We start from the raw sequence: 24,292 nt of genomic DNA on the forward strand, positions 1-24,292 counted from the left end.
TTTTCATCTTTGACTTAACAGATCGATAACATAAGTGGAGGGAGAAGATCGAGGGGTCGGACATTTACCAAAATCCCGTACACTTTGTCTAAAATCGCAAAATCTTTTAACTCTCTCTATGGTAAATCCCAAAATCACTTCAAAAAGTAATGATAAAATCACCAAAATCTCTACGAAATCCCGAAATCCCGTACAAAATAATGGCAAGTGTCCGACCCCTCGGAGAAGATCCTTTCTTGGGGAACGCTATTAGAGGCCGGATTTTTACATACGTGACGTTGTGATAGATGGCGCCAACAGTCTGAAACGTAAAAAATTTATACGAACCAGTGTTGGAAATAAGCTTTTTATAAGTACTGGTCAATATGACCACAATACCCCCTACTTAAAAAATAATTTACTGGTCATGACCACTCTTTTCTACCCCACTAATCTCCCTCCCTCTTTTATTTTACTTTTGAAAGTTAATTGTTAATAGCGATTAGGAACTATAATGATAATTTTTTATCACAAACCAAAGAGCTTTGATATTTATCACATTTCTTAGGGAACTTTAAAAAATATTTCATCATCTTCTTGTTCTTCGAATAAAAACTTATCCGTATTTACAGTTTTACATCATCTTCTAGTCCTTCGAATAAAAATAGTTTTCTGTTTCTAAAAGCCATAAAGAAATTGCAGGATAGGCATCAATGTCTTCTATGCTTATGTTTCTTAATCATATTCTTAATGATTGATCTAGATGTTTCGCATTTAGCTCGACGAATCTGACGGATTGTAGCAGAAGAACATCAAATTGCATTACTGCCAGATGCCAGGAAAAACGTTCGATTTAGGAGTAGATTTTTTTTTTATCAGCTAGGCTAATACCCAAGGCACCACCTTAGGCCTAAGTCATCATGCGACTTTTGAAGCCCTTAATTCAGGTGGCCGGGTTACAATGCGTAGGAGGGTGGTGGCAAGCCCTGCATGCCACGAAATCGAGCCAACAGCTCCCTACACTAACTATTACCGTTAACCTAGACAAGTTTTTATGGAAGGGGAAACCGAAGAACTTGGGGGAAAACCCCTTAAACCAGTGGGGAGAGAACTTGCAAGCTCAACGCGGAAGGAGTTGTTCCGAGTTTTCACCCAGTGCCACAAGCTGGGATCGAACCCGGCTCCTCTTGCTGCGAGGCGAAAGTGCTAACCACTCCGCCACCCCACTTCATATAAGTCAAAATCCGCCATTTCATTGGCTGTGAGAAGCTGAGAGCGCGATGCTTTTATCATTTTCTCTTATCGGGATAGAATTATACTTTTATTAAAAATAAACTGGTCATTATGACCAGTGAACCCCCCAGATTCCATTTAATTTACTGGTCATAGCCCAAAATAAACTAGTCTTTGACCGACGCCACCGCCTTATTTCCAACACTGATACGAACAACGAAAAATATTAATGTCTTCCTTGGTTTTTTTATGCCAAATGTTTCCTGAGTTGAACTTTAGTTTTATAGTTCTTACATAAAACATCACGAAAATATAATTAAAATTTGTTTTATTTCGAAAAAAGTTTAAATTGGCGCCATCTAGGATAAATAAAAGCATTAAAATGGAACCTCTAGGGGCTTCACTCTAAAAGTTGGTTTACCTGTAAGTATTTGGTTTACAACCTCCAATAATCAGGACACAGCTCTCTTTTAAAAGAATTTTATTTACAGAAAATACATTGGTTTGTCATACATACGATAGAAAACTTTTATTCAGATACAGATCATAATCAAACCTTTCGCGAGGACGAAAAAAATAAATACGCGTTAATCCTCTTTAGTTATTGATATTTTTTACTCGCCTATCACAGCTCCCATATTAATTTTATCTTACAAACGAATATTTCAATTATATAATTCTCTATTTTCAAACGTTTTTTTTACCGTTTGAAAATTAACTATCGTCTACCGATAAATTTAAACACATGAATCCTTGGCTGGGGAATGAACGTTTCAAGTATTCGCCTCTTTCTCGCTAATTTTGATTCTATTCAATCAAAAACAACAATACGTATTTTTAAAATTTAACAACTATAATAAAAAAAACGCTTTTATTGAAATAATAAAGAGTTCTTGAGCTTTGGCTTGAAATATAAACACGTTATATAAATGTGGCTTTGAATTTTGGGGTAACCTATTATCGAAATTTCTGATTTCACTTTTGTTTTAGTTAAAGAGAGTATTGTTCAAAGCTAAAAGACTATGTACAGAAACCATTAACTCGGGTGTTATAAGCTCAGTCACTGTTTGTATTATAATTGCTCAGATAATTTTGCAATATTCGCTTTAGGAAAGTTTCTTTTTGCGTCTCGTAATTCTAATGCGAATGGTGATGGTCTGCCGTCTTGTCACCCGTTCGTTCCATACGTTGTCTTATGTGCTCCATGGAGACGGTTTTGCGGTCGTAGGCCCAGCCGATAGCAGCCATAGCGTCTATGAAGATGGTGGTTGGGTTCAAGGTCCAACCAAGTTCGCTGGTAGCGTAATCCCACGGGAATGTATGGTGGTAATTGTGGAATCCCTCTCCTAAAGCACCCAAGGCCACGAATCTGTTTTGTCTCGCCGTTAAGTACTGGTCGTAGGGTTTATTTCCCCACATGTGGGCGGCGCTGTTGACCAGCCACGTCATATTGAGCGTGAAGGCGTACCTCAACATGCTGCAGACGAAGAAACTATTCCAGAAAGGTTCTCCAAACGCGTAGTACGGTATCATGGTTGGAAGTATGAAACCGACTAATATGGTTAACGGATAATAGAATCTGTGGTAAGAAAATATAAAAGTAAGTGACGCCCGTGCTTGGGTACGAATTGCTACTATTCTATTTACGGACCTTCTTTGAAACATGACGACTGGATCGGCTTTCAAGTCGGTGAGGTCGATGACTTGGCCCCTCTTGACTACTTCCGGGTGCTTTTTGACCATCAACCATCCGACGTGAGAGAAGAAAAATCCTCTGTTGACGTTGTAAGGGTCGGCGTCCGTTTCCGAGTACTTGTGGTGAACGCGGTGGTCACGACTCCAGTCGTATATGTCATTCTGAAAAACAGATTCCATTGTTACTTCAAATTTAACCACCATTTAGGAAGAATTCCGTTCAATGTATCCGATATGACCACCATTCAATTCACAAATTGCCGAAGAGAAGGTGAATTTACACCCCTCTTATCCTGTATATTTTGACAGGTTGGGTGGCTTGACTAATCTGGTTATTGTACGTTACCTCTTCCGTCTAAGTTTGATTTGTATATTCTACTCAAGAATAATATACAGGTTAATACACCCCTTAAAAATCAGAATGGGGGAACTTGAAGGTGCTACCAGTTTCCCGTACACGTTTTTGAGAGGTGGCTTAACCACTCTATTCTGAGACGTCAAGCTGTCCACGCTGTCAACTCCTCAAAAAATCAAGAAGTGCCGGAGTGTGGGGGTTCAAATAAATAATGAGGAAGATTTTTACTCCGTCTATGTTGCAGATGGCGCTACCCAACACTAGGGGGCTTTCCCATATCGGCGCGCGACGCACGCTCGGCGACACGTTACAATTAACACGTGACACCGAGCGTGCGAGCTCTCCGTTATTAATTAGAAGTGTGAAAGCCCCCTAGTGTTGTGTAGCGCCATCTGCAACATAGACTGAGTAAAAATCGTCCTCATTATTTATAGCGAAGCCATTAGAGGTTAAATTTAAATGGTTTTATTTATACTAGATGGCGCCCATTTTGAATTTATTATCGGGAATGGAATAATTGCTTTCCGGTTTATTAGAATTTAAGCTATTTCTGCCATTGTTAAAAAGATACCACTTTTATCGAATATTATGCATATGATTGTTAAATAATGGTAAATATTGGTAAATAGTTTTAAATAGTTTTAAATAATGGTAAATAGTGGTTAATAGTGGTAGATAATGGTAAATAGTGGTAAATAATGGTAAATAGTGGTAAATAGTTTTAAATAATAGTAAATAGTGGTAAATAATGGTAAATAGTTTTAAATAATGGTAAATAGTGGTAAATAGTTTTAAATAATGGTAAATAGTGGTTAATAGTGGTAAATAATGGTAAATAGTGGTAAATAGTTTTAAATAATGGTAAATAGAAGTAAATAGTTTTAAATAATGGTAAATAATGGTAAATAGTGGTAAATAGTGGTAAATAGTAATAAATAGTTTTAAATAATGGTAAATAATGGTTTATATAGTATGATAATATGTAAAATCAAGAAAATCATCCAAAAAACGGAATAAATCAGCTTTAGAAGATCTTTAACTTTATTTTCATGAACTCTACAAGTCTGTTCTAAATCTTAAAGGTTTTTATCTTCTTAAATGTAGGTTTAAGTTTTAAATACTGTAAATAATTCATAGAAAAATATTATTTATCAATATATTTTCCCCATTTTATACCATAAAGTTAATTACCACTGTTTAAATGCCACTTCAGAACTCGTATTTAAACCATGTTTTATATGTATTATACCATATACAAAAGTTAAATTTAGTGGTTTACGGAAAATTTAAAATTTCAACGTTTCCGACTATTGGCGCCATCTGGAAAGACTGTGGGTATTTAAAATCGGTCTCTAATGGCGTTACATCAGTGAAAGGATCTCCTCTCTTTACGTATGTTAATCGGTCTAGACTGTTCTTGGTACCCCAAACATTAAGTCTAATTTATTACATTAACTTTCAGACGTGAAATGAACTAATATTTATGTCCGTTTTGTTTTCTAATTCACCAAGGCACTTAGAAAGTTTTGTCTTTATTATCCTCCGCCGCCCGTCCACCCGTGAGATATGTTGTTGAAAATACGCAAAGTGTCCGCGTTAAATCATGTCAAAAAAGCAGTATTTACGAAATGATCGTATTAGCACCGAGTCGAGAAGCCTTAAATTAAATAATAAATAGAGTTTACTTGGCATGATACGAGATTAAACATCGCCAGCAAGATTCGCAGTTGCAATTTGGCCTTGTACGTCCGATGAGACCATAGTCTGTGAGCTCCGGCTGTGATTCCTAGTCCGGAGCATATGCTCAGAATTACCACTATGAAAGGAAATTAATCAAAGATGTATTATAGAGAAAACGTCAAAAAGAAACGCGGAAAAAAAAATGATTTTTTCAATTATTTATGTTTGAATGAAGGGTATCCGGGGAAAAGGCGTTTGCCCTTGGAATCATTCCATTATGACGGCATATCCAAGTCTTTGGAGAGATTGACTTAAAGGGAAACATTCAAAGGGATGCGGATTTGTATTAATGGGGTAATCAAGAACAAGGTCGAAAAATGTCCGTTACTCGTAATAGCACATTCTTATACCGAAGGAACCGTCGTTACTGCACAGAAAAAGTTTTCGGAAAATTCATCAAATCGTGCCAAAAATTAAGATTTTTCCCCTCTTAGAACACTTAAAGTGTTTGAATTAGAAACTAGTGTTTTAATCATTCCTTTTATAGTATGGATCACATTTCGTGTTGCGTTTGTAATTAGCTTTTTCAGATTAGATAGAACCACGTAGCGGCTAACGTGAGAAGTTCATTTACTGCTGGCAGGAATCCATACCTCTACTTGGAATGCTTATCCTGCCGTATCGCGTAAGGAAAGATAACTCTGACGGCTTTGACCCCGCCTACGAGAGAAAAAATCCTCTCTGCGCGCGCTCCCCTCTCACGTTGTTGTTTGTTAAGTTAACATAGTGACGTCAAAAAAACCGTCAGCCACATCGAGACGAAGGGCTTGCCACCACCCTCCTACGCATTGTAACCCGGCCACCTGTTTAAAGGCATTATAAGTCGCTAGATGACTTTGGCCTAAGGTTGTGCCTTGGGTATTAGCCTAGTTTATTATTATTATTATTATTATTATTATTATTATTATAGCCATATTAATTTGTAACTATCCCTTTTCCAGTGTATAACCATGTTGGTACTATTTGTACTGTTGTTATGCACGTTAAATAAACCATTTCATTTCATTATTATTATTATTATTATTATTATTATTATTATTATTATTATTATTATTATTATTATTATTATTATTATTATTATTATTATTATTATTATTAATCTGCCGCGATAAGCATTCCAAGTAGAGGTATGGATTCCTGCTGCTGGATATTTGTCTGCTAAGGCATTAAACGTCGCTAGCTGACTTAACCCTAAGGTGGTGCATTGGGTATTAGCCGAGGGGCTGATCACTCCGCGTAATCGGTGTACAGAGCCGTACCTTTGACTGTACTAATGGGATTACGCGTAATCTTTGAAGTCCCGGCCTTTGGCAGTGGTAATCTAAGTGTAATCCGGTGTACAGATTTTCTAAGAGTGGTTAGCCCCTCGGTATTAGCGTAGTTGATTATTATTAATATTAAGATTTTGTAATGTTATAGGAAATCATCTGCTTAATAGACGAAAATAAAGCACTTTCTTTTGGCAGTTGTGTGTACGTTGAAAAGGCCAATCGAGTTTGCATTGCGATATCAATCTTGGAACGAAGAGCTGACCACTCGCGGTAATCGGCGTACACTTTCGCTAAAATGATTACAGTAATCGCAGGAGTGCTTAACCCTTAGTCTAGGAGTGCTCGCTCTGAGACTGGTATGAGGAAAATGTCGTCAGTAATAATGAATTTTTTCAATCCGAGCAGAATGAAAAACATTTCAGAAAAACTCAATTTGCGCGCGTCATGGCCAATGTCAATGGTCAACCCTTGCCAAAGGGGCTAACTTTTCCTTTTCAAAAACGAGAGTCCCAAAAGCAGTTTTCCGTCGTGTATATCATCAAGAAACTTTATTTAACCTCTCTCACCACGTGATATCGTGACAAGACGGCCAATTTATCTTAAAAATAACTCGAAGGTGGTTGTCTTTTTGGTCTCATACAGAAAACTGCCTTACCGCCTTACCACTAAAACTACCGAACCATCGATTGCGCCTTCAAATAATATTAACTATTTTGAAATGGGCAAATTGCTAGAGTAAAAAAAACCCCTCCGCCTTTTGTAAAGAAACTTCAGGGCCGCCGAGTGTTTGTTTCGTTTCAACCGAAAATTTATTTCAATACATATATTATGCAGTCTTTTTTTCTCTCTGCCTATTTTGCAAAATCCATCTTGAACTTGTAAAAAGACTCATTTTTGCCCGTTGTTTATTAGACGGGGTGAGAGATATAATTTGAATTTTTTTCCATAATAAAATTGTACACGCGGCATTGAACATTTTATATTAAAACGAACGCGCAGTCACGCGTAACGAACAGAAATTCTGAAATCATTTCTAAATACGCGATTTAATGGAACCGAGTTATTGTTAGTATTTCGCTTTTAACCAAAACCGGAGTGAAAAACAACTTTTTTGGTGGGGAATTTTCGTAAAAATAGGCGCTTTTCAGACCGGAAATAGGCTTAGCATCCTTGATTTCTTATATATTTAAAATCAACGCTATATGCGGAGGTAAAAAGTGTGACTTTTGGGTAGGCGAGGTCGAGTTACAAATCCAACTTTTGCCCCAAATAAATTACGGTTTTAAAATACCACAATTTTTTTTCGTAATTTGTACGGATTTTAATCATTTCGACTTTCTAATTTTACGAGCCTTGTTTAAATGAGAAATATTATTACTTAATAATAATAATTATCCCCCATAGTTACGTCTCTGGCTGGAGATTCTAAGTAACATAGAGGGCGCCCGCGGCACGAGAGGGGGGTGTCACGCTTAACCGTTTTTTTCCGCGCGTTTTTGGGAAGGAGGGTGGAATGATTTAAGTGAGCCAGGGTCGCCCGTTTTGCGGGTGTTTGAAAAGGGATTTTACTTTGGGGATTTTTCCAAGTTTTCGACGCAAATGATGTGAAGAGCTAACCTAAAATGTGGGCGAAAATAGTTTGGCGTGTTTTTGTTTCCGAAGCGATATCTAACGCTAAATTTCCGCAAATAAGTTGGAAGTTTTAGCAATACATCGATTAATATACCGTTCTTTGCTGCAGTGGCGTACCGAGGGGTTGTAGCACCCGGTTAAAATTTTTGATATGATGCCCCAGATGTATGTCATTGATCAAATAAATTAGGAATACATATTCGTTTTTAAGTTATAAATATTCGTTTCTCCATTACATATTACGTCGTTTGTTCTGATAATTATATTCTGATTAAATTCCCAACGAAATCCAGATGAGCTCGTCTTTTGACTGTGTTCTGTCATTAGGAACGTTAAAAACTAAATTCTAAGCGCGCATTAATTCGAAACGTCAAACGCATTTTAAGGACCTTTAAGAACATTTGAATATAAGCTACGTATACAGATTGAATAATTTCGGGCCTTTTGGCGATCTGTATGTGAACGTAGGCATCTCTCAAATATTTTTATCTGTATCAATTTGTTAATAAGCTTACTCGTCATTTGCTTAAGATCAAAGTGTAATATCTTTTCACATAAACTAAATAGAGGACTTCTTAATAAACAAGTTATTTTTAAATTTAATTGTAAGTTTATTCCTTGTTTGTCTAAGTGTAGTATCAGCTGTAAAACATATTTAAACCACCATTAAAATTGAAATGATCTATTCGATACATTATCGCTCGGCCCAATAGTTGTATTGTAGATTCAATTAAGTCCTAGTAGTTTCGTTCATTCCCGAATAAAAAAGTCACTCAATATAAAAAAACTCCTGTAGAGCTAACTGATTTGTAAGGCTTTCGTGTTTTGCCGGTTATCAACCTACCAGGATCAGTTATTTAAATTATTTACATTTTAAGTTAAATTATAGTTATTAGCTTTAATGTTTATATTTAAAAGAGTTAATTCAAGAATATTTGCGTCATTTGTGAAATGTTTTCCCATGTTGTTTACGGATTATAGGACTGATTTTAAACACTTTTACACGCAATTGCGGAAAGTAGTGAAATTTTTCCATTGTTAAAAATATGAAATTTTTGGATAATAATTTGCAAATTCCAATGGAAGTTTTTCTTCAAAAGAATTGTTGAAAACATACAAATAGGGCTATTAAACTGCCACCAAATTCAGAAAATTTTATTTGTATTTTATTTAACGTACTTGGAGTAATTTCACTTGACAAGCATACCTAGCTCATAAATTCACGGTCATGTATTTTAGATCGAACCAGAAATTCACGGTCATGTATTTCAGTTAAAAACCAGAAATTTTCGATTATGTGTTTCGTTTTAAATCAGAAATTCATGGTCATGTATTTTAGTTCAAACCAGAAACCAGAAATTCATGATCATGTATTTTAGCTCAAACCAGAAATTGGCGATCATGTATTTATTTTAAACCAGAAATTCATGGTCATGTATTTTAGCTCAAACCAGAGATTGGCGATCATGTATTTCGTTTTAAACCAGAAATTCATGGTCATGTATTTTAGTTCAAACCAGAAACCAGAAATTCATGATCATGTATTTTAGTTCAAACCAGAAACCAGAAATTCATGATCATGTATTTTAGCTCAAACCAGAAATTGGCGAACATGTATTTATTTTAAACCAGAAATTCACGGTCATGTATTTCAGTTTAAAATCAAAAATTTCAGATCATTTGTTTCATTTTAAACCAGAAATTCACGGTCATGTATTTTAGTTAAAAATCAAAAATTTCAGATCATGTGTTTCATTTTAAACCAGAAATTCACGGTAATGTATTTCTGTTCAAACTTTACACGTAAAATAAATTTAAAGCGTATAAATGATGAACTTACTGAAAACGAGGGTGGACCATTTGATGTAGAAAAACCAGAGGATTCCTCCGTAAAGTCCTCCCAAATGCAGGAAAGAAAGTTTGAGGACATTCCTCCAGACAATCTCCAACTCGTAATTGGGGTCGGTGATACCTTTTGAGGGGTTTGAGCTAGAGTTGACTTCGTCCGAGGCGGTGCTACCACTCAAAATGTTCGAGTTAATGTCACTCTCTTCCTTCTTAGTGTTAGTGGTCAAGGGTTCACTCTCTTCAGACACCGTCTGGGTTACCGTCGTTGAGGAACTAGAGTTGGGTGCCATCGTAAAGACGGCCTTAAAAGAATAAACGCAAAGGCTTACGTTAGTCTCACATCCTGGTAACCATCCTTAAAACGCTTCGTCTAAATACAACAGTACGAGGTAAAATTAAGGAGTAAATATTATCTTTACAGACTTCTTGAACAAGTTATTAACGTTAAGTAAGTATTTAGAAGCTTTCCGACACGAAACATCCTCACTAAAAGGTACGATATTTAAAAAAAGACGAGTAAACGACCTGACGACACGATAACTAAACTTAAAATAACGAGTGTTTTTTTGTTTTCGTACACCTTATTTGTCATCCCCGTGTACGCGATGCCAGCGGAATTTCTAATAGAGGTCATTATTTTAATCTTAATATCCTCGACCGAAACAAAACTTTCACCCGATCTCTGGCATTGTGTGAAATCGCCAAGCGTGCTGTGTATATTCACGCTTCGCCGACTTACTCCAAATTAGATTAAAAACTTATTTGCTTCGTGTTAATCCTAATTTAAGAAGATATTTTTATACGTAAAACTTACTATTTTGATAAAGGGGGATTCAACGGCGGTAGTAATATTTTGAATAAAAGTAGCGCGTCATCGTACAACGGTTCTAAAAGAACAATGCGTATTTCTATTGCCCCGAAAGAACAGGATATGACGCGCGCGATATTTTCGCACTTTTGGGGTCAGGTTACCCAGTACAGAAGCAACGACAACTCCGACCCCTTTATGGAAAGTAGGATGTGTTCTATTCCGCCCCCACTTTCCGCCCCTATAGACAGACACCCATGTGGAAAGAAGATGAAATATTTTTAAACAATATACACCCACCGTATGACGCGTTTCCCCGAAAGTTAAAAGTTCCAAAAAGTAAGCGGGAATTGTAATTACCACGACTAATTATACGTCTTAGTAAGCAATCCTCCTTACATGGGTTTGGTTGATTTTCGCAATATGTTTTTCTCTCTTCAACAATGTCCCAAAAACCCGTTTGGAAGTTGAAAGGTTCACGGGATAAAGAGATAAATTTAGGCCCGAAAATATTATTTTTTCGCGGAATACAAATATTGCGAATTGTTTTAAGTAAATAGATAATTAAATGCGCTCGCGAGATTATTTCTGAAAAACGATTTAAAATCTCGTGAAATACGGTAAACGTTTTCCTCGTGGGGAAAGCGCGCCACGAGGGGTGGCTTGAGTCAACTGACGCGCGTCGCATCCTCAGCATCCACGGATGCGATTTTTAATTCTGCATCCCTTTCTTTGATGCCTTGCCGCCGTATTTGTTTTAAGCGTTTCCGTGATTTGAAATATTGTTAAATCTACAATTTCGCGTCAACCTGGGAGGTATACCTATTCGACCCCAAAAAATTGTTTCCGAAAATGTTTTGCAATTTTTCCGCCTACTAAAATTATGCCTTTTTTTTTGGTCTAAAATATGCAAAAACATTCCAACACCCTCCGACGCCCCGATTTTACTCTTTCGAAGAAAATCTAGAACACTTTTAATTACAGCTATTTTTAACTATTTATAGCTTGACGTTGTTAGAAATTTTGTACCTTAACTAATTTGACATAATTAATAGATAATAATTGAAGTTAATAAAATTAGTGGTTAAAGCATCAAAGGTAGACCGATTACTATAACAATTTTATACAAATTTTAAAAATAACATTAAAAATTAAAAAATATAGTGTAAAATTTAAAAATATTGAGAGTACCAAATATTTTTAAATTAGAAACGTGAAAAAGATCTTAAAAGAAATGGTTTTGAAAAACTTCAACGGTGACATTGTATAAATTAGCAGCCGCTCGTTCGGAAGGGATAATTTTTTTGGCTAAGACAAATGCAGATAAATATCGTTAAGCCCCCGTGATTCTATTTTATTAACAGAAATTAACACATGCGACGAAATAATGCGCCATATCATCGCGATTCACGCGTTTTGAATTGATAATCTTTCCTATTGATGGTTTTTATTCTAACGCGAATATTTTTTTACGTGGCATATAATATTTGCTTATTTTAAAACTATGAAATATTGTTAAGTTCGAAAATACCAAAAATTCGAAAAAATAATATAAAGTTTAAAAATTCCGAAAAAAAAGTCCAAAAATATAATATAAAGTTTGAAAATACTAAATAAAAGTTCAAAAATATAATATAAAGTTAGAAAATACCAAATAAAAAGGTTAAAATATAATATAAAGTTTGAAAATACCAAATAAAAAGTTTTAAAATATAATATAAAGTTTGAAAATATCAAATAAAAAGTTTTAAAATATAATATAAAGTTATAAAATACTAAATAAAAAGTTTTAAAATATAATATAAAGTTTGAAAATACCAAATAAAAAGGTTTAAAATATAATATAAAGTTTGAAAATACCAAATAAAAAGTTTTAAAATATAATATGAAGTTTGTAAATACCAAGAAAATGAAGAAAATATAATATGAAATTTTAAATTTAAACGAAGAATTAATATTCAGCATAAGACTTAAAATAAATTCAATCAATTAAATAAAAAGAACGTGAACTTACCATAAAGGTTGCTTGTGAACAATTGCTAAATATATATAAATATCTTCGCAAATTAAATAAACCAAAATGATTATTGGTATCAGGCTCTATTTGAATATTTCGTATATTTTATCCGGGATATCCTCAACGGCCGCAAACCATCGACAGCATTGAAAAATTCGTAAATGACAAGAGCAAAGTTGTGAAAAACCTTTTTGGATAGATGAACGAAGCTATCTCTGCTATTTATTCCTCGGTATTGTAAATGCCTTCCGTTCTGGGGTCACAAACGAGCCCGCTGATTGGCTGCTTTCCGAGATGACGTCGCGTGCCGTTCAAACACGAGGATTGAATTTTTTTTTATTTTGCGAATAAATTTTCAAACCCCATCGAAATTATTGAACCACGTGGCTAAATGATTTCGGGGGGGGGGGGTAGGGGGGGGGGGGCGTGCCAGGGGAAAGGGTACGGTACGGATCAGACACACCAAATATAATTTGCGCTATTTTCCATCGTATGAAAAAGCACTTTTATAGAAATCTATTATAATAGGTCGATTCTTACAATAGTGACTTATTTCGGTATATTTTAAATTGATTTAGCCTCAACAAAACGGGGGTATTTCACGTGTAAGCTATTCTTTACAAACTGGAATAAACGGCAATTGTTTATTATATTATTCCTTTTTATTGTCATAGTCCCTGGTGGGTTCCAAAAATGGGGTTCATAGTAATAGTTTCTTTTTACTTTTGAAATTGGGGTTTTATTGTTGAAATAATAGTTTATTGTATATCTCTCAATTACCAGAAAGAGATTTCCTCGAGTAAACGATTTTGATTAGATAAGTAAATTATATACTAAATTATATGAATTTGAAGATTAGTTCGGATATTTGAGAGCTTTGTATATCTTTTAAAAAAATTTTATATTTCTTTTTCTTGAAAAACCATTTACCACTTGATATCATTTCAATTGCTACGTAATCGTCTTGAAATTGAGATTACTTTTAATTAGATTATATTTAAAAAAATCATTTTTATTTTAAGAAATTTTATTTCCACCTATTGTACTCTAGCTGGGGGTTTTTTCTTGAAAGGTGGTTTTCAAGTTTGATAAAATTGTTTTTAAAATTTTAGTTTTATGGTGGAATGGCGAAATTTTTCTGGGTAATTTATGAATTTAAACTGCTCTTGACTCTCATTCGTTTTCAAGAACTGGTCCAGCCTACAGGTCAAATTTATATAAAAAGTTGTACGGTCCTTTTTTATAACCTTCAACGAAAAGAAAATTATTCGTTACCCCTTTTTTATCTCTAATATTTTCGTGAGGGCAAAAAAATAACGTTTTTACGTAAAAATTACTATTCATTTACTTTTACGCGTCTCCGATAGTTGGCAAGTAATTTGCCGATTTATATCTGAAATTAATAGGTCAACGTTTTATTAATTTATTCACTTTCTGTAAAACATTGGGTTTTTTTTACTTTATTTAAATCTTTTTAAAATTTGATACGAGAGTGTGACAATAATTATTTATTTTGCATTAATTTTCTTAATGATTGAGGGAAATAATTTATGGATTTCTTATTATCAAAATTTTACTATATTGATTTATGGGCAAATCTAGATGGTAGGCTAGGTAGGCTCCTCCCCGAAATTTCGAATCCCCAAAATTGGGACCATTTTCCCTAGTCTAGCCATTTTTAGTTTCGTGAAAATTGAAAATAAACAACTGGAAGGATTTCAATGTGTCATATATTTCTACGTTAATCAAATTAATAAAAACGTTAAATAACACAATAGGTCTACTAAAAAAAATTTTTGAAGGTTATTACATTTCTATTGTTTTATTTTCTGCTCATATACGGTATAATTTGATATATTCCCTCGTTCGCGTCAATATATATTATTACACTTTTTTCCTCAAACGGAGGCGTTTACCGAAACCGAAAGTATAAACTGTTTAAACCGGCCTTTACTTATCTCGTAATTTGTAAAAACAAAGACCTTTGGAAGAACTTGGCCGATAGCGGAATTTTACGAAAGACAATATACGAAGTCGCAAGTTCATAAAACGGTAATCCCCTAATATTGGGATTCTAGGAACAATGGGCCTATAAACTCGACCGACAGAAATCTCGACCTGATTACTTCAACGAACAAATACGAGATGGGACCCGTTATAGTACAGGGAACCGGTGGGCGAGGGGGGGGGGGATAGCCCAAATAGTTCATTCTGTGTTGGATTGCCCATCGCACACTGCGAGACTAATTTCGAAGTTATGAAATTTATGAAATTTTAAAATGCGTAAAATGAAATCTGTCAAGGCTTGGGAAAAATCAAGTCGCTGAAACAAGTCTGTTTGGAGGCCTCTCCAACCTCGAAAGAACTACTACGATCTCTAATGATTAGGTACCTTACACGTGACGTCATCGTATCTAGTGTGAAAGCCTAGTGTCAATCCCCTTTCACCTATCTCGAGATTCTTTTGATGCAAATTCGTCACCTCGAAAATATTTTTTTTTTGTGTGAAACCATATTCTAAAGTAAAAATTCAAAATTTACCCCGAGGCACTTTTTAATGGGATAAATTTTCCCGCGTCACAGATAAAATGTTTCTGGATTTATTACTCTACCTAACAATGTAAAACTTGAAAATTGCATACCGCCTAAGGATATTTATTTATTTATAAACGATATTTATTGGATGTAATAGTTTTAGTCGGTTTTAGTAAATCCCTATATGCTTTATTTGTGCCTCGCACACGGTATATTATAAAATTAGCCGAAGCTTGCAATAGCATTAGCAAGATAAATACTTATATGTAATATATATATTATATACTTTTGCTTACAGCACGCTACAAAACCATAAGGTGACCAATATGAGCCAAAAAAAACAATTTTTCCATTTATCAAAATCTAAACAACAAATTCAAAGATATTTAAAAATTTGAAGCCCAATCCATTCTTTCGAAGGTACGCCAAATATGACGCAATATCTTTTCCAATCAATCTCTGGAGTATTTTTCTAAAGGTAAGGCAAAATGATCAAATAAAAGAAGAAGGCAATATTAAAAAAAAATGTAAAAAGTGCGAAGCGCGACCCACAATCGTTTAAGGGTCAAGTGAAGGAGAGTCCCAGTTATAGTGCGCCACCGACATTTCATCCCCCGAGATCCGCACCATCTCAGAGCTTCATTACGTTGCAAACATTCAAAAACACATTTCGGGTGGCCCCCCCAATGGCAATGCTCCCAGTTGTTATCCCCAGACCATGCAGACTACGTCTTTTACTTCAGAAATTTTCTTTCATAACATTTAATATTTAAAAAGTGGTGGGAAAAATTAAATCAAAAAGACCCGTTTTTCGAGAGACCGTACGTGCTTCAATTTTGGACAGAGAGGGGAGACTAGCCCATTAGCCGTTGACGGTGTTTTTATTTATCCCGTCGGTCGTTCGTATCTCGCGCGGTCAAGGAGATTTGGAGAGGGAAAGGATTGACCTCGTGCCGCGCGTTGACCCACTGTCCCCGGCGACTGATTCTGGACCACTGGTCTGTTTATTATTTTCCCAACATTTTACGCGTGAGTTTGGAAACGAGTTTAAGACGGGCTTATATTAATGTGTTTGGGTGTCTGTCCTTTGTCGCGGGATTTATCAAAATATTCAACCAGTATAAGAATATTGTGTAAAGCCATAAACTTTACTATGATAAGTATTTTATCGCGATTAAATTGAGAAGTTTCGAATTAGATACCTAAGTGCAACAGTCAAGCAAGTCGAAATAATAATCCTTATGAGTTGTTTTTACATTAGGCTGAATCAATACATAATTTTTTATAAGTATTGTTAACCTCCTTTTCGTGTACTTTGATTTTTAGTTTGCTATAAACACTTGAGGTTAACGGTAATAGTGGGTGTAGGGAGCTGATGGCTCACGTGGCATGAAGGGCTTGCCACCACCCTCCTACGCAATTCAACACGGCCACCCGAATTAAAAGGCAATCAAAGTCATTTGATTTAAATTTAATATTAAGCTTCTTCGTCATTTTTGGCATCTTTTCTCATCAGATGTGAAACATATATCGCCGCGTAAACCATTAAAATTAGATCGATCTATTCGATACATTATCGCTCGGTCCAATAGTTGTATCGTAGAATCAACTAAGTCCTAGTATTTTCGTTCATTCTCGAATGCAAAATTTACTGAGTAAAAACTGTGAATTTAACCAGATTTACTGACTATCTGGATACGATGTTATTTAAATTACTTACATTTTGAATTAAATTATAGCAGAAGAAAATAGGGGGAAGTACGCTTCTAGTCAGCTTTGGAAAGGCGTCACTTTTCACGAATTTTCGCGCCAAAACGGTTTGGCGGGAAATCGCGGATGAATACATCGTTTAAAAAATCAATTTTTCTTAAATAGAACAATTGTAACATAATGTCCTTCTCATTCTCTGCTAATTGAGCTAAGGCGTATTTGCTTTCGTCGTTTATAGCCGAGTTGAATCAAAACAAAAGTGGAACTACTTTTTCAGTTTGGTTTATTATGCGTAAAAAGGCATTTGCGTGGATCACACGACGACTTCTATGGCTCAAAGCTACAGATACGTACTTCCCCTATTTTCTTCTGATTATAGTTATTAACGTTAATGTATATATTTAAAAGAGTAATTAAAGAATATTTGCATAGTTTGTGACTAAGTATTTTCTGGAAAATTTTCCCGTATGTTGTTTACGGTTTGTTCTAGTGATTTTAATCACTTTTACTGTTTTACATACAATTTCGGAAAATAATGAAAATTTTGAATTGTTCAAAATATGGCATTTTAGTAATTTTAAAATTGCAATGTTTTCTTCAAAAGGATTGCTTTAAGAATTCAAATAGGCCTATTAAATTACCATCAAATTAAGGAAAATTTATTTTGAATATTTACGTGACAAGCATAGCTCAAAAAACAATTCATGGTCATGCCTTTCAGCTTGGTGTAATTTAATTTGGAAATTTGTAATAAACTTCATTGTTTGTCTAAGATCAAAGTGTATTATCTTTATCATTAACTGTTAAACGTATTTCACCACTTCTACCAACCAAATTTTATCGATAACCAATAGTTGTATGATTTGTATCGTTGATTCTACTACATTCTACTTAAGAGAAATTTTGTGTAAACAATAAAATAGTTGTCTTTGCGGACAATTAAGTTGGTGAACGGCGACGTGTAGAAGTGTTCTAAGTTCTAACCGAGATACACAGATGTTCAGGGTGTAGTTACAAACGTTGGATAACTGGAAGACTTGGAAAAAATAGGGCATCTAATAGATTGTGGAATTTGATGTCCATGGTCCAAATGATAACAATATTTAATTACACGACTGATACGTCGTGTTAATTCAATATTGAAATCACGGAAAATTTATGGGAAAGCTGAATTATTTTGTTATGGAAATAAGTGAAATTTTCAAGGGTTAAAATACTATGGACGCTCGCTTGCATTTGGAAATATCAGGGAAATCCGCAGGGTTGTTCAAAATTAATTTTGAAAATGCCAAAATGGTATTTTGTATTTTGAATTAGGAAAAGTATTTTGCATTTTGAGTTTCTAGGAAACTTATTTGCATTTTGCATTTTGTGGGTTTTAGATGTGGAAAAACATTTTCAAAATGCCTTTTCAAAATGTTTTTACTCTGGTACCATCTCTTGTAGACAAAGTTCATCTACTATTTACTCCCAAGTAATCATAAATGGCGATACACAGTTATTTACTTTCTCAGAAGCAGACGAACATTCGTACAAGTGCCATCGCTTTATTTCCCACGATGGCTGCGAGGATGGTTAAGAAATCTCTACGTAATTATTAATAATTAAATGTTACTAATAAAGTAATAATTAATAATAAATTAATAATTAATAATAAATTAATAATTAATAATAAATTAATAATAAATAATAAATTAATAATTAATAATAAATTAATAATTAATAATAAATTAATAATAAATTAATAATAAATTAATAATTAATAATAAATTAATAATAAATTAATAATTAATAATAAATTAATAATTAATAATAAATTAATAATAAATTGATAATTAATAATAAATTAATAAATTAATAATTAATAATAAATTAATAATTAATAATAAATTAATAATTAATAATAAATTAATAATTAATAATAAATAATAAATTAATAATTAATAATAAATTAATAATTAATAATAAATTAATAATTAATAATAAATTAATAATTAATAATAAATTAATAATTAATAATAAATTAATAATTAATAATTAATTAATAATTAATAATAAATTAATAATTAATAATAAATTAATAATTAATAATAAATTAATAATTAATAATAAATTAATAATTAATAATAAATTAATAATTAATAATAAATTAATAATTAATAATTAATAATAAATTAATAATTAATAATAAATTAATAATTAATAATTAATAATTAATTAATAATTAATAATAAATTAATAATTAATAATAAATTAATAATTAATAATAAATTAATAATTAATAATTAATTAGTAATTAATAATAAATTAATAATTAATAATAAATTAATAATTAATAATAAATTAATCATTAATAATAAATTAATAATAAATAATTCATAATAAATTAATAATAAATAATAAATTAATAATTAATAATTAATAAATAATAAATTAATAATTAATAATAAATTAATAATTAATAATAAATTAATAATTAATAATAAATTAATAATTAATAATAAATTAATAATTAATAATAAATTAATAATTAATAATAAATTAATAATTAATAATAAATTAATAATTAATAATAAATTAATAATTAATAATAATATTTAATTAATAATTAATAATAATATTTAATTAATAATTAATAATGATAATTAATTAATAATGATAATTAATTAATAATGATAATTAATTAATAATTAATAATAATATGTAATTAATTATTAATAATATTAATTAATTAGTAACATTTAATTCTTAATTAGTAACATTTAATTATTAATTAGTAACATTTAATTAATAATTAGTAACATTTAATTATTAATTAGTAACATTTAATTAATAATTAGTAACATTTAATTAATAATTAGTAACATTTAATTATTAATTAGTAACATTTAATTATTAATTAGTAATATTTAATTAGAAATTAATAATTAAAAATAATAATTAATTATTAATGATTAAAATACAATTAATTATCAGTTATTAAAATATAATTAATTAATTATTAATTATTAAAATATAATTAATTAATTAGTAATTAATAATTAAAATATAAAATATAATTAATTAATTAGTAATTAATAATTAAAATATAAAATATAATTAATTAATTAGTAATTAATAATTAAAATATAAAATATAATTAATTAATTAGTAATTAATAATTAAAATATAAAATATAATTAATTAATTAGTAATTAATAATTAAAATATAAAATATTATTAATTAATTAGTAATTAATAATTAAAATATAAAATATAATTAATTAGTAATTAATAATTAAAATATAAAATATAATTAATTAATTAGTAATTAATTATTAATTATTAAAATATAAATAATTAAAAGTAAACAGAGTGCATTTGTAAAAATATTTGGCATTTTGGGAAAGTATTTTGCATTTAGCATTTTGAACAACCCTGGAAATCCGTTTGCAAAATTTTAAACGAGCCCCGTATGTTTTGTCTTCTTAGGAATATTTATTTTTACTTACAATTTTTAAATTGCCAATTTCCCAACTCGCGAATTTATAAATATATAAACCTTTTATTCTAATATTGAAAATACAACGTATGGTCCAGAGCGAGTGGGGTTCATTGTATTTTCCAACTAGCCCGTATCACCTGCCCGCGCTCTCCCATTCGTATTAAATGACTGATAGCTATATTTTCTACTCTTTCCATTAACTAGTATACGATTCGGCTATTGTGGGCATGGACTCAATATTCGCCTAATTTTGTTGGGGTTTTTTTCCTAAAAAATAAACGTTGTCTTTATATTTGTATCGCATTTTAATTGGGGTCTTCCTGACTGAAATAACTGTCAGAGCGAATCGGGATGAACAACGCGCTACCTGAGAGGAAAGGTCAAGTAAGTCGAGATACGTGACTATTGAAAAAAATTCAAAATAATAATCCTTGAGTGTTTTTAAATTAAGGTGACTCACAAGCAGACTACCCGAGGTGGTTATCACCGATTTTGTTGAAACTCGGGGGTTATTTAGACCTTATGGTAGAATGAAAATTGCCAAAGGGAAAAGTTGCAATGGGCTTTAGTTTTCCTATGGCAACCGAAAATGTTTCTGATCTCTCCATATAAAACAGCATGGGATTTTCTCGGTTACCCAAATTTTGTTAAAATTTAACCAAAATGGATCAATTTTAGCCAAAATCATTGATCAATTTTACCCAAAATAGGTCAAATTCATCTTTCTGGGTAAGTTTTGAAAATTTATTTTTTTCAAATTTTTTAAGTAATTAAGTACCCTGTGAAACCGAGAAAATCCCATGCTTTTTTAAATGGAGTTTTTTGGTTTTTAGAGATCAAAAACATTTTCGGTTGCCAAATTAAATTTTCAAAACTTACCCAAAAAGATGAATTTGAAATATTTTGGGTAAAATTGATCAATGATTTTGGCTAAAATTTATCAATATTGGTTAAATTTTAACAAAATTTGGGTAATCGAGAAAATCAAATACGCTTTTTTAAATGGAGAGATCAAAACATTTTCGGTTGCCATAGGAAAACTAAAGCCCACTGCAACTTTTCCCTTTGGCAATTTTCATACTACCATAAGGTCTACCTAATCCCGGAGTTTCAACAAAATCGGTGATAACCACCTCGGGTAGTCTCCTTGTCAGCACAAAATTTTCAATATATATTTTCACTCTATTTTTATCAATTTTCATTATTAGAATATCATTGTTATTATGCTAGATTTCAAACTTAAAACTGGTTTTTCTCAAATAGGGGTATTCAGACTTGCTTGACTCTTGCTCTAAGGTAGCGAAATTTACGGTGGGCCGGCCTTGAGTGCAGATTCATTAGTCCTCCGTAATAGATCCCTAACGAAGCGTCGCGACACTTAAGTACGTAAGGGTTTCTATCGCGATTGTTTTCCGGCCATTTTCGAATCCGTGTTTTGGGGCCCCCTCCGCTTACGAAATGCGCGATTGGGGGAATGTCGAATCTTGATTCATAACAACTTACTTCAATTCAATACTACTTCTAAGGAGGTGTCGCTTAACGGTTCTGATATTTTGAAATAATTTTTTTGACTCGTCACTGTACGACATTTGTTACGATATTCACTCTAGGTCAAGGCTCTTTTCGCGCGGAGGCCAAAGTTTATTTTCGCACTTTTACTTTTACTGATAGTTGACATCCTAGTGAAAGTGGCGCCAGCTTACGGTAGTTATTTGAACTATGGTTGTCTATTTCGGTTGTAAAAATTTTGATATTTAACAGGTTAAGCTAGCGGTAGAAAAACTGTACGGGTAACTTGTAGGCAGGGCCCCCGACAGCGGGCCCGGGTCCCGATAAAATATAAATTCCGGGGCCAAAAGAGAATCGTTAATACTGGAGAAAGACAAGTGTAGCTTTGACTGTAAGTAATCGATTACAGATTTAGCACTACCAAAGGCTGTACTCGCTGTAATCGGTGTACATAATTTGAAGAAGTGGCTAGCCCCTCGGAGAAACTTGTGAGAAGTTTACCTTGTTTGTTCAATACCGGGTCCCCGAGGCTGCACGGGTCTCGGTAATTTGTACAGGCTTCAACTTTCTCTTGTCGGGCCTTCGTGTAGAAGTGTAATAGAGTAATGGCACTGTGACGTCCTAGTACGTCACCCATGCTCTTTCCTATAGATAAAAAATTTGCGACCAAAATGGTGGCCATGGCCAAAGCTACGGAGTGCTACTACTCTATAGTAGTGGGGTGGCGGAGTGGTTAGCACTTTCGCCTCGCAGCAAGAGAAGCCGAGTTCGATCCCAGCTAAAAAACTTGGAACCACTCCTTCTGTGTTGAGTTTGCAAGTTATCTCCTCACTGATTAAAGGGGTTCTCCCCCGTGCTCTTCGGTTTCCCCTTCCATAAAAACTTGTTGAGGTTAACGGTAATAGTTAGTGTAGGGAGCTGTTGGCTCGCGAGGCATGAAGGGCTTTCCACCACCCTCCTACGCGTGTAACCCGGCCACCTGAATTAATGGCATTAAAAGTCTCAAGATGACTTGGGCCTAAGGTGGTGCCTAGCTGATTATTATTTTATTATTATTAGTAGCTTTATCCAGTGGCGTAGGAATGGGTTTTATATTGTTTGTACCCCTTTTAAAATTGGAAAGGGGCGCCAAAAGTATATTTTTATTACGTTTAAGAGGGGCGCTAAATTCAATGTTCAAAATTCATTGTTCAAACTGTACCCCCTTAATCCTAAACGTTCCTACGCGCCTGGCTTTATCCTACACGTTTTGATCAGTGAATTGACCTGTTTATATCAATTAAAATTAATTAAGGTTCCACAGAAATACAAATTGAAATTAAATATTCAAACATTTTCGGTTACCATAGCAAATCGAATGGGTAGTGCAACTTCTCCTTTTGGGAAATTTCATATCTCATTTAGGTCTACATTACGCCCGACTTTGAACCAAATCGGCAATAAACACCTCGGGTACTTGTCAGTTTTGCTAACATACTTTTCGAATAAATTTGGAACAATTTTTAACAAATCCGTGGCTCATTTGGAAACTTCAAGTAGGTTATGCGAAGTATTCTCGTGACGTCATCATCAGTATAGGGGAAGGCTTGTGTCATCCACTTTCCTTCATAACTTACTACCTTCGAGCTAAGGCCGCCATCTTGTTTAAAGATATCGTGAATATCATCTTAACAATACCAAAAGTAAATGAACCGAAATAATTGAAATGGCACTCAGAATCGGAGGGCGTTTTCCTCATGAAAATGATGAGAAAATCGAGTAAAATAAAAGCTAATTTCCATCCGGGCCGTCTTTTGACGTGATAAATTGCCCTTTGGAATTCTTGGTATAGCTATTTATACGTATAAATAATGGTTTCATAAAAACAAAAACGTTTATTTTTCGGTCTAGGAGCGCGCAAAATTTTGGTTTTGCTTCGGGTTACCTTGATATAATTAAATCAAAAAATTTGCGAAATAGTAGGGAGGATAAAATAATTAATTTGGTAGTTTTCGGCCCGGATAATATAAACATTTATACGCGGCAGTTTAGACTTTTTTGGGGCTTTTGCCAAAAATTCTTATATCTAACGCGACACTCGCTGTCAAACGTCGAGGGGTCTTTCGCTTCAGCTGTCTAATTTGAATATATCCGAATCAGGTCGGATTACCGAAAGACTCGAATTCATGAATAAAATTGGTGTTCGCGATTTTGTACACGTCAGTCAATGAAAGGTATGTAGGTAAACAATGAGGAACAGGATGTTACGTAGTTAATTAAAGGTGGCGCCCCCCGCTACGCCAATTTCGACAGATGAAGACTTCATTAGAATACCGAGTTAATAAGATTAATACCGTACTCTTAAGACTGTATAATGCAAAAGAAATCAATGGCTGGGTGCGGCAGGTGCCCACGTCTTGCATTAGGAAAAACGGTGACGAAAGCTCGTAATCCTTCATCGGAGCGGTAAAATCTGACGCGTAATTTATGTTCGCGA

General features: G+C 33.1%; 1 protein-coding gene across 1 annotated transcript; it reads right to left on the bottom strand.

Moving 5' to 3' along the window:
* Positions 1-1,676: 1,676 nt before the first annotated feature.
* Positions 1,677-12,758, bottom strand: LOC149926485 (acyl-CoA desaturase-like). The gene is made up of 5 exons (XM_090158414.1): positions 12,576-12,758; positions 9,746-10,055; positions 4,948-5,078; positions 2,864-3,069; positions 1,677-2,791 (listed from the first exon to the last, which is right to left on the bottom strand). The coding sequence occupies exons 1-5, from the start codon at positions 12,576-12,578 to the stop codon at positions 2,350-2,352; spliced, it is 1,092 nt and encodes a 363-aa protein (XP_090014540.1). The 5' UTR covers positions 12,579-12,758; the 3' UTR covers positions 1,677-2,349.
* Between the last annotated feature and the right edge of the window lie 11,534 nt (positions 12,759-24,292).

This window comes from Leiobunum rupestre, chromosome 9 (assembly GCF_980474605.1).
Source record: "Leiobunum rupestre chromosome 9, qqLeiRupe1.1.hap1, whole genome shotgun sequence".
NCBI lineage: Eukaryota > Metazoa > Arthropoda > Arachnida > Opiliones > Sclerosomatidae > Leiobunum > Leiobunum rupestre.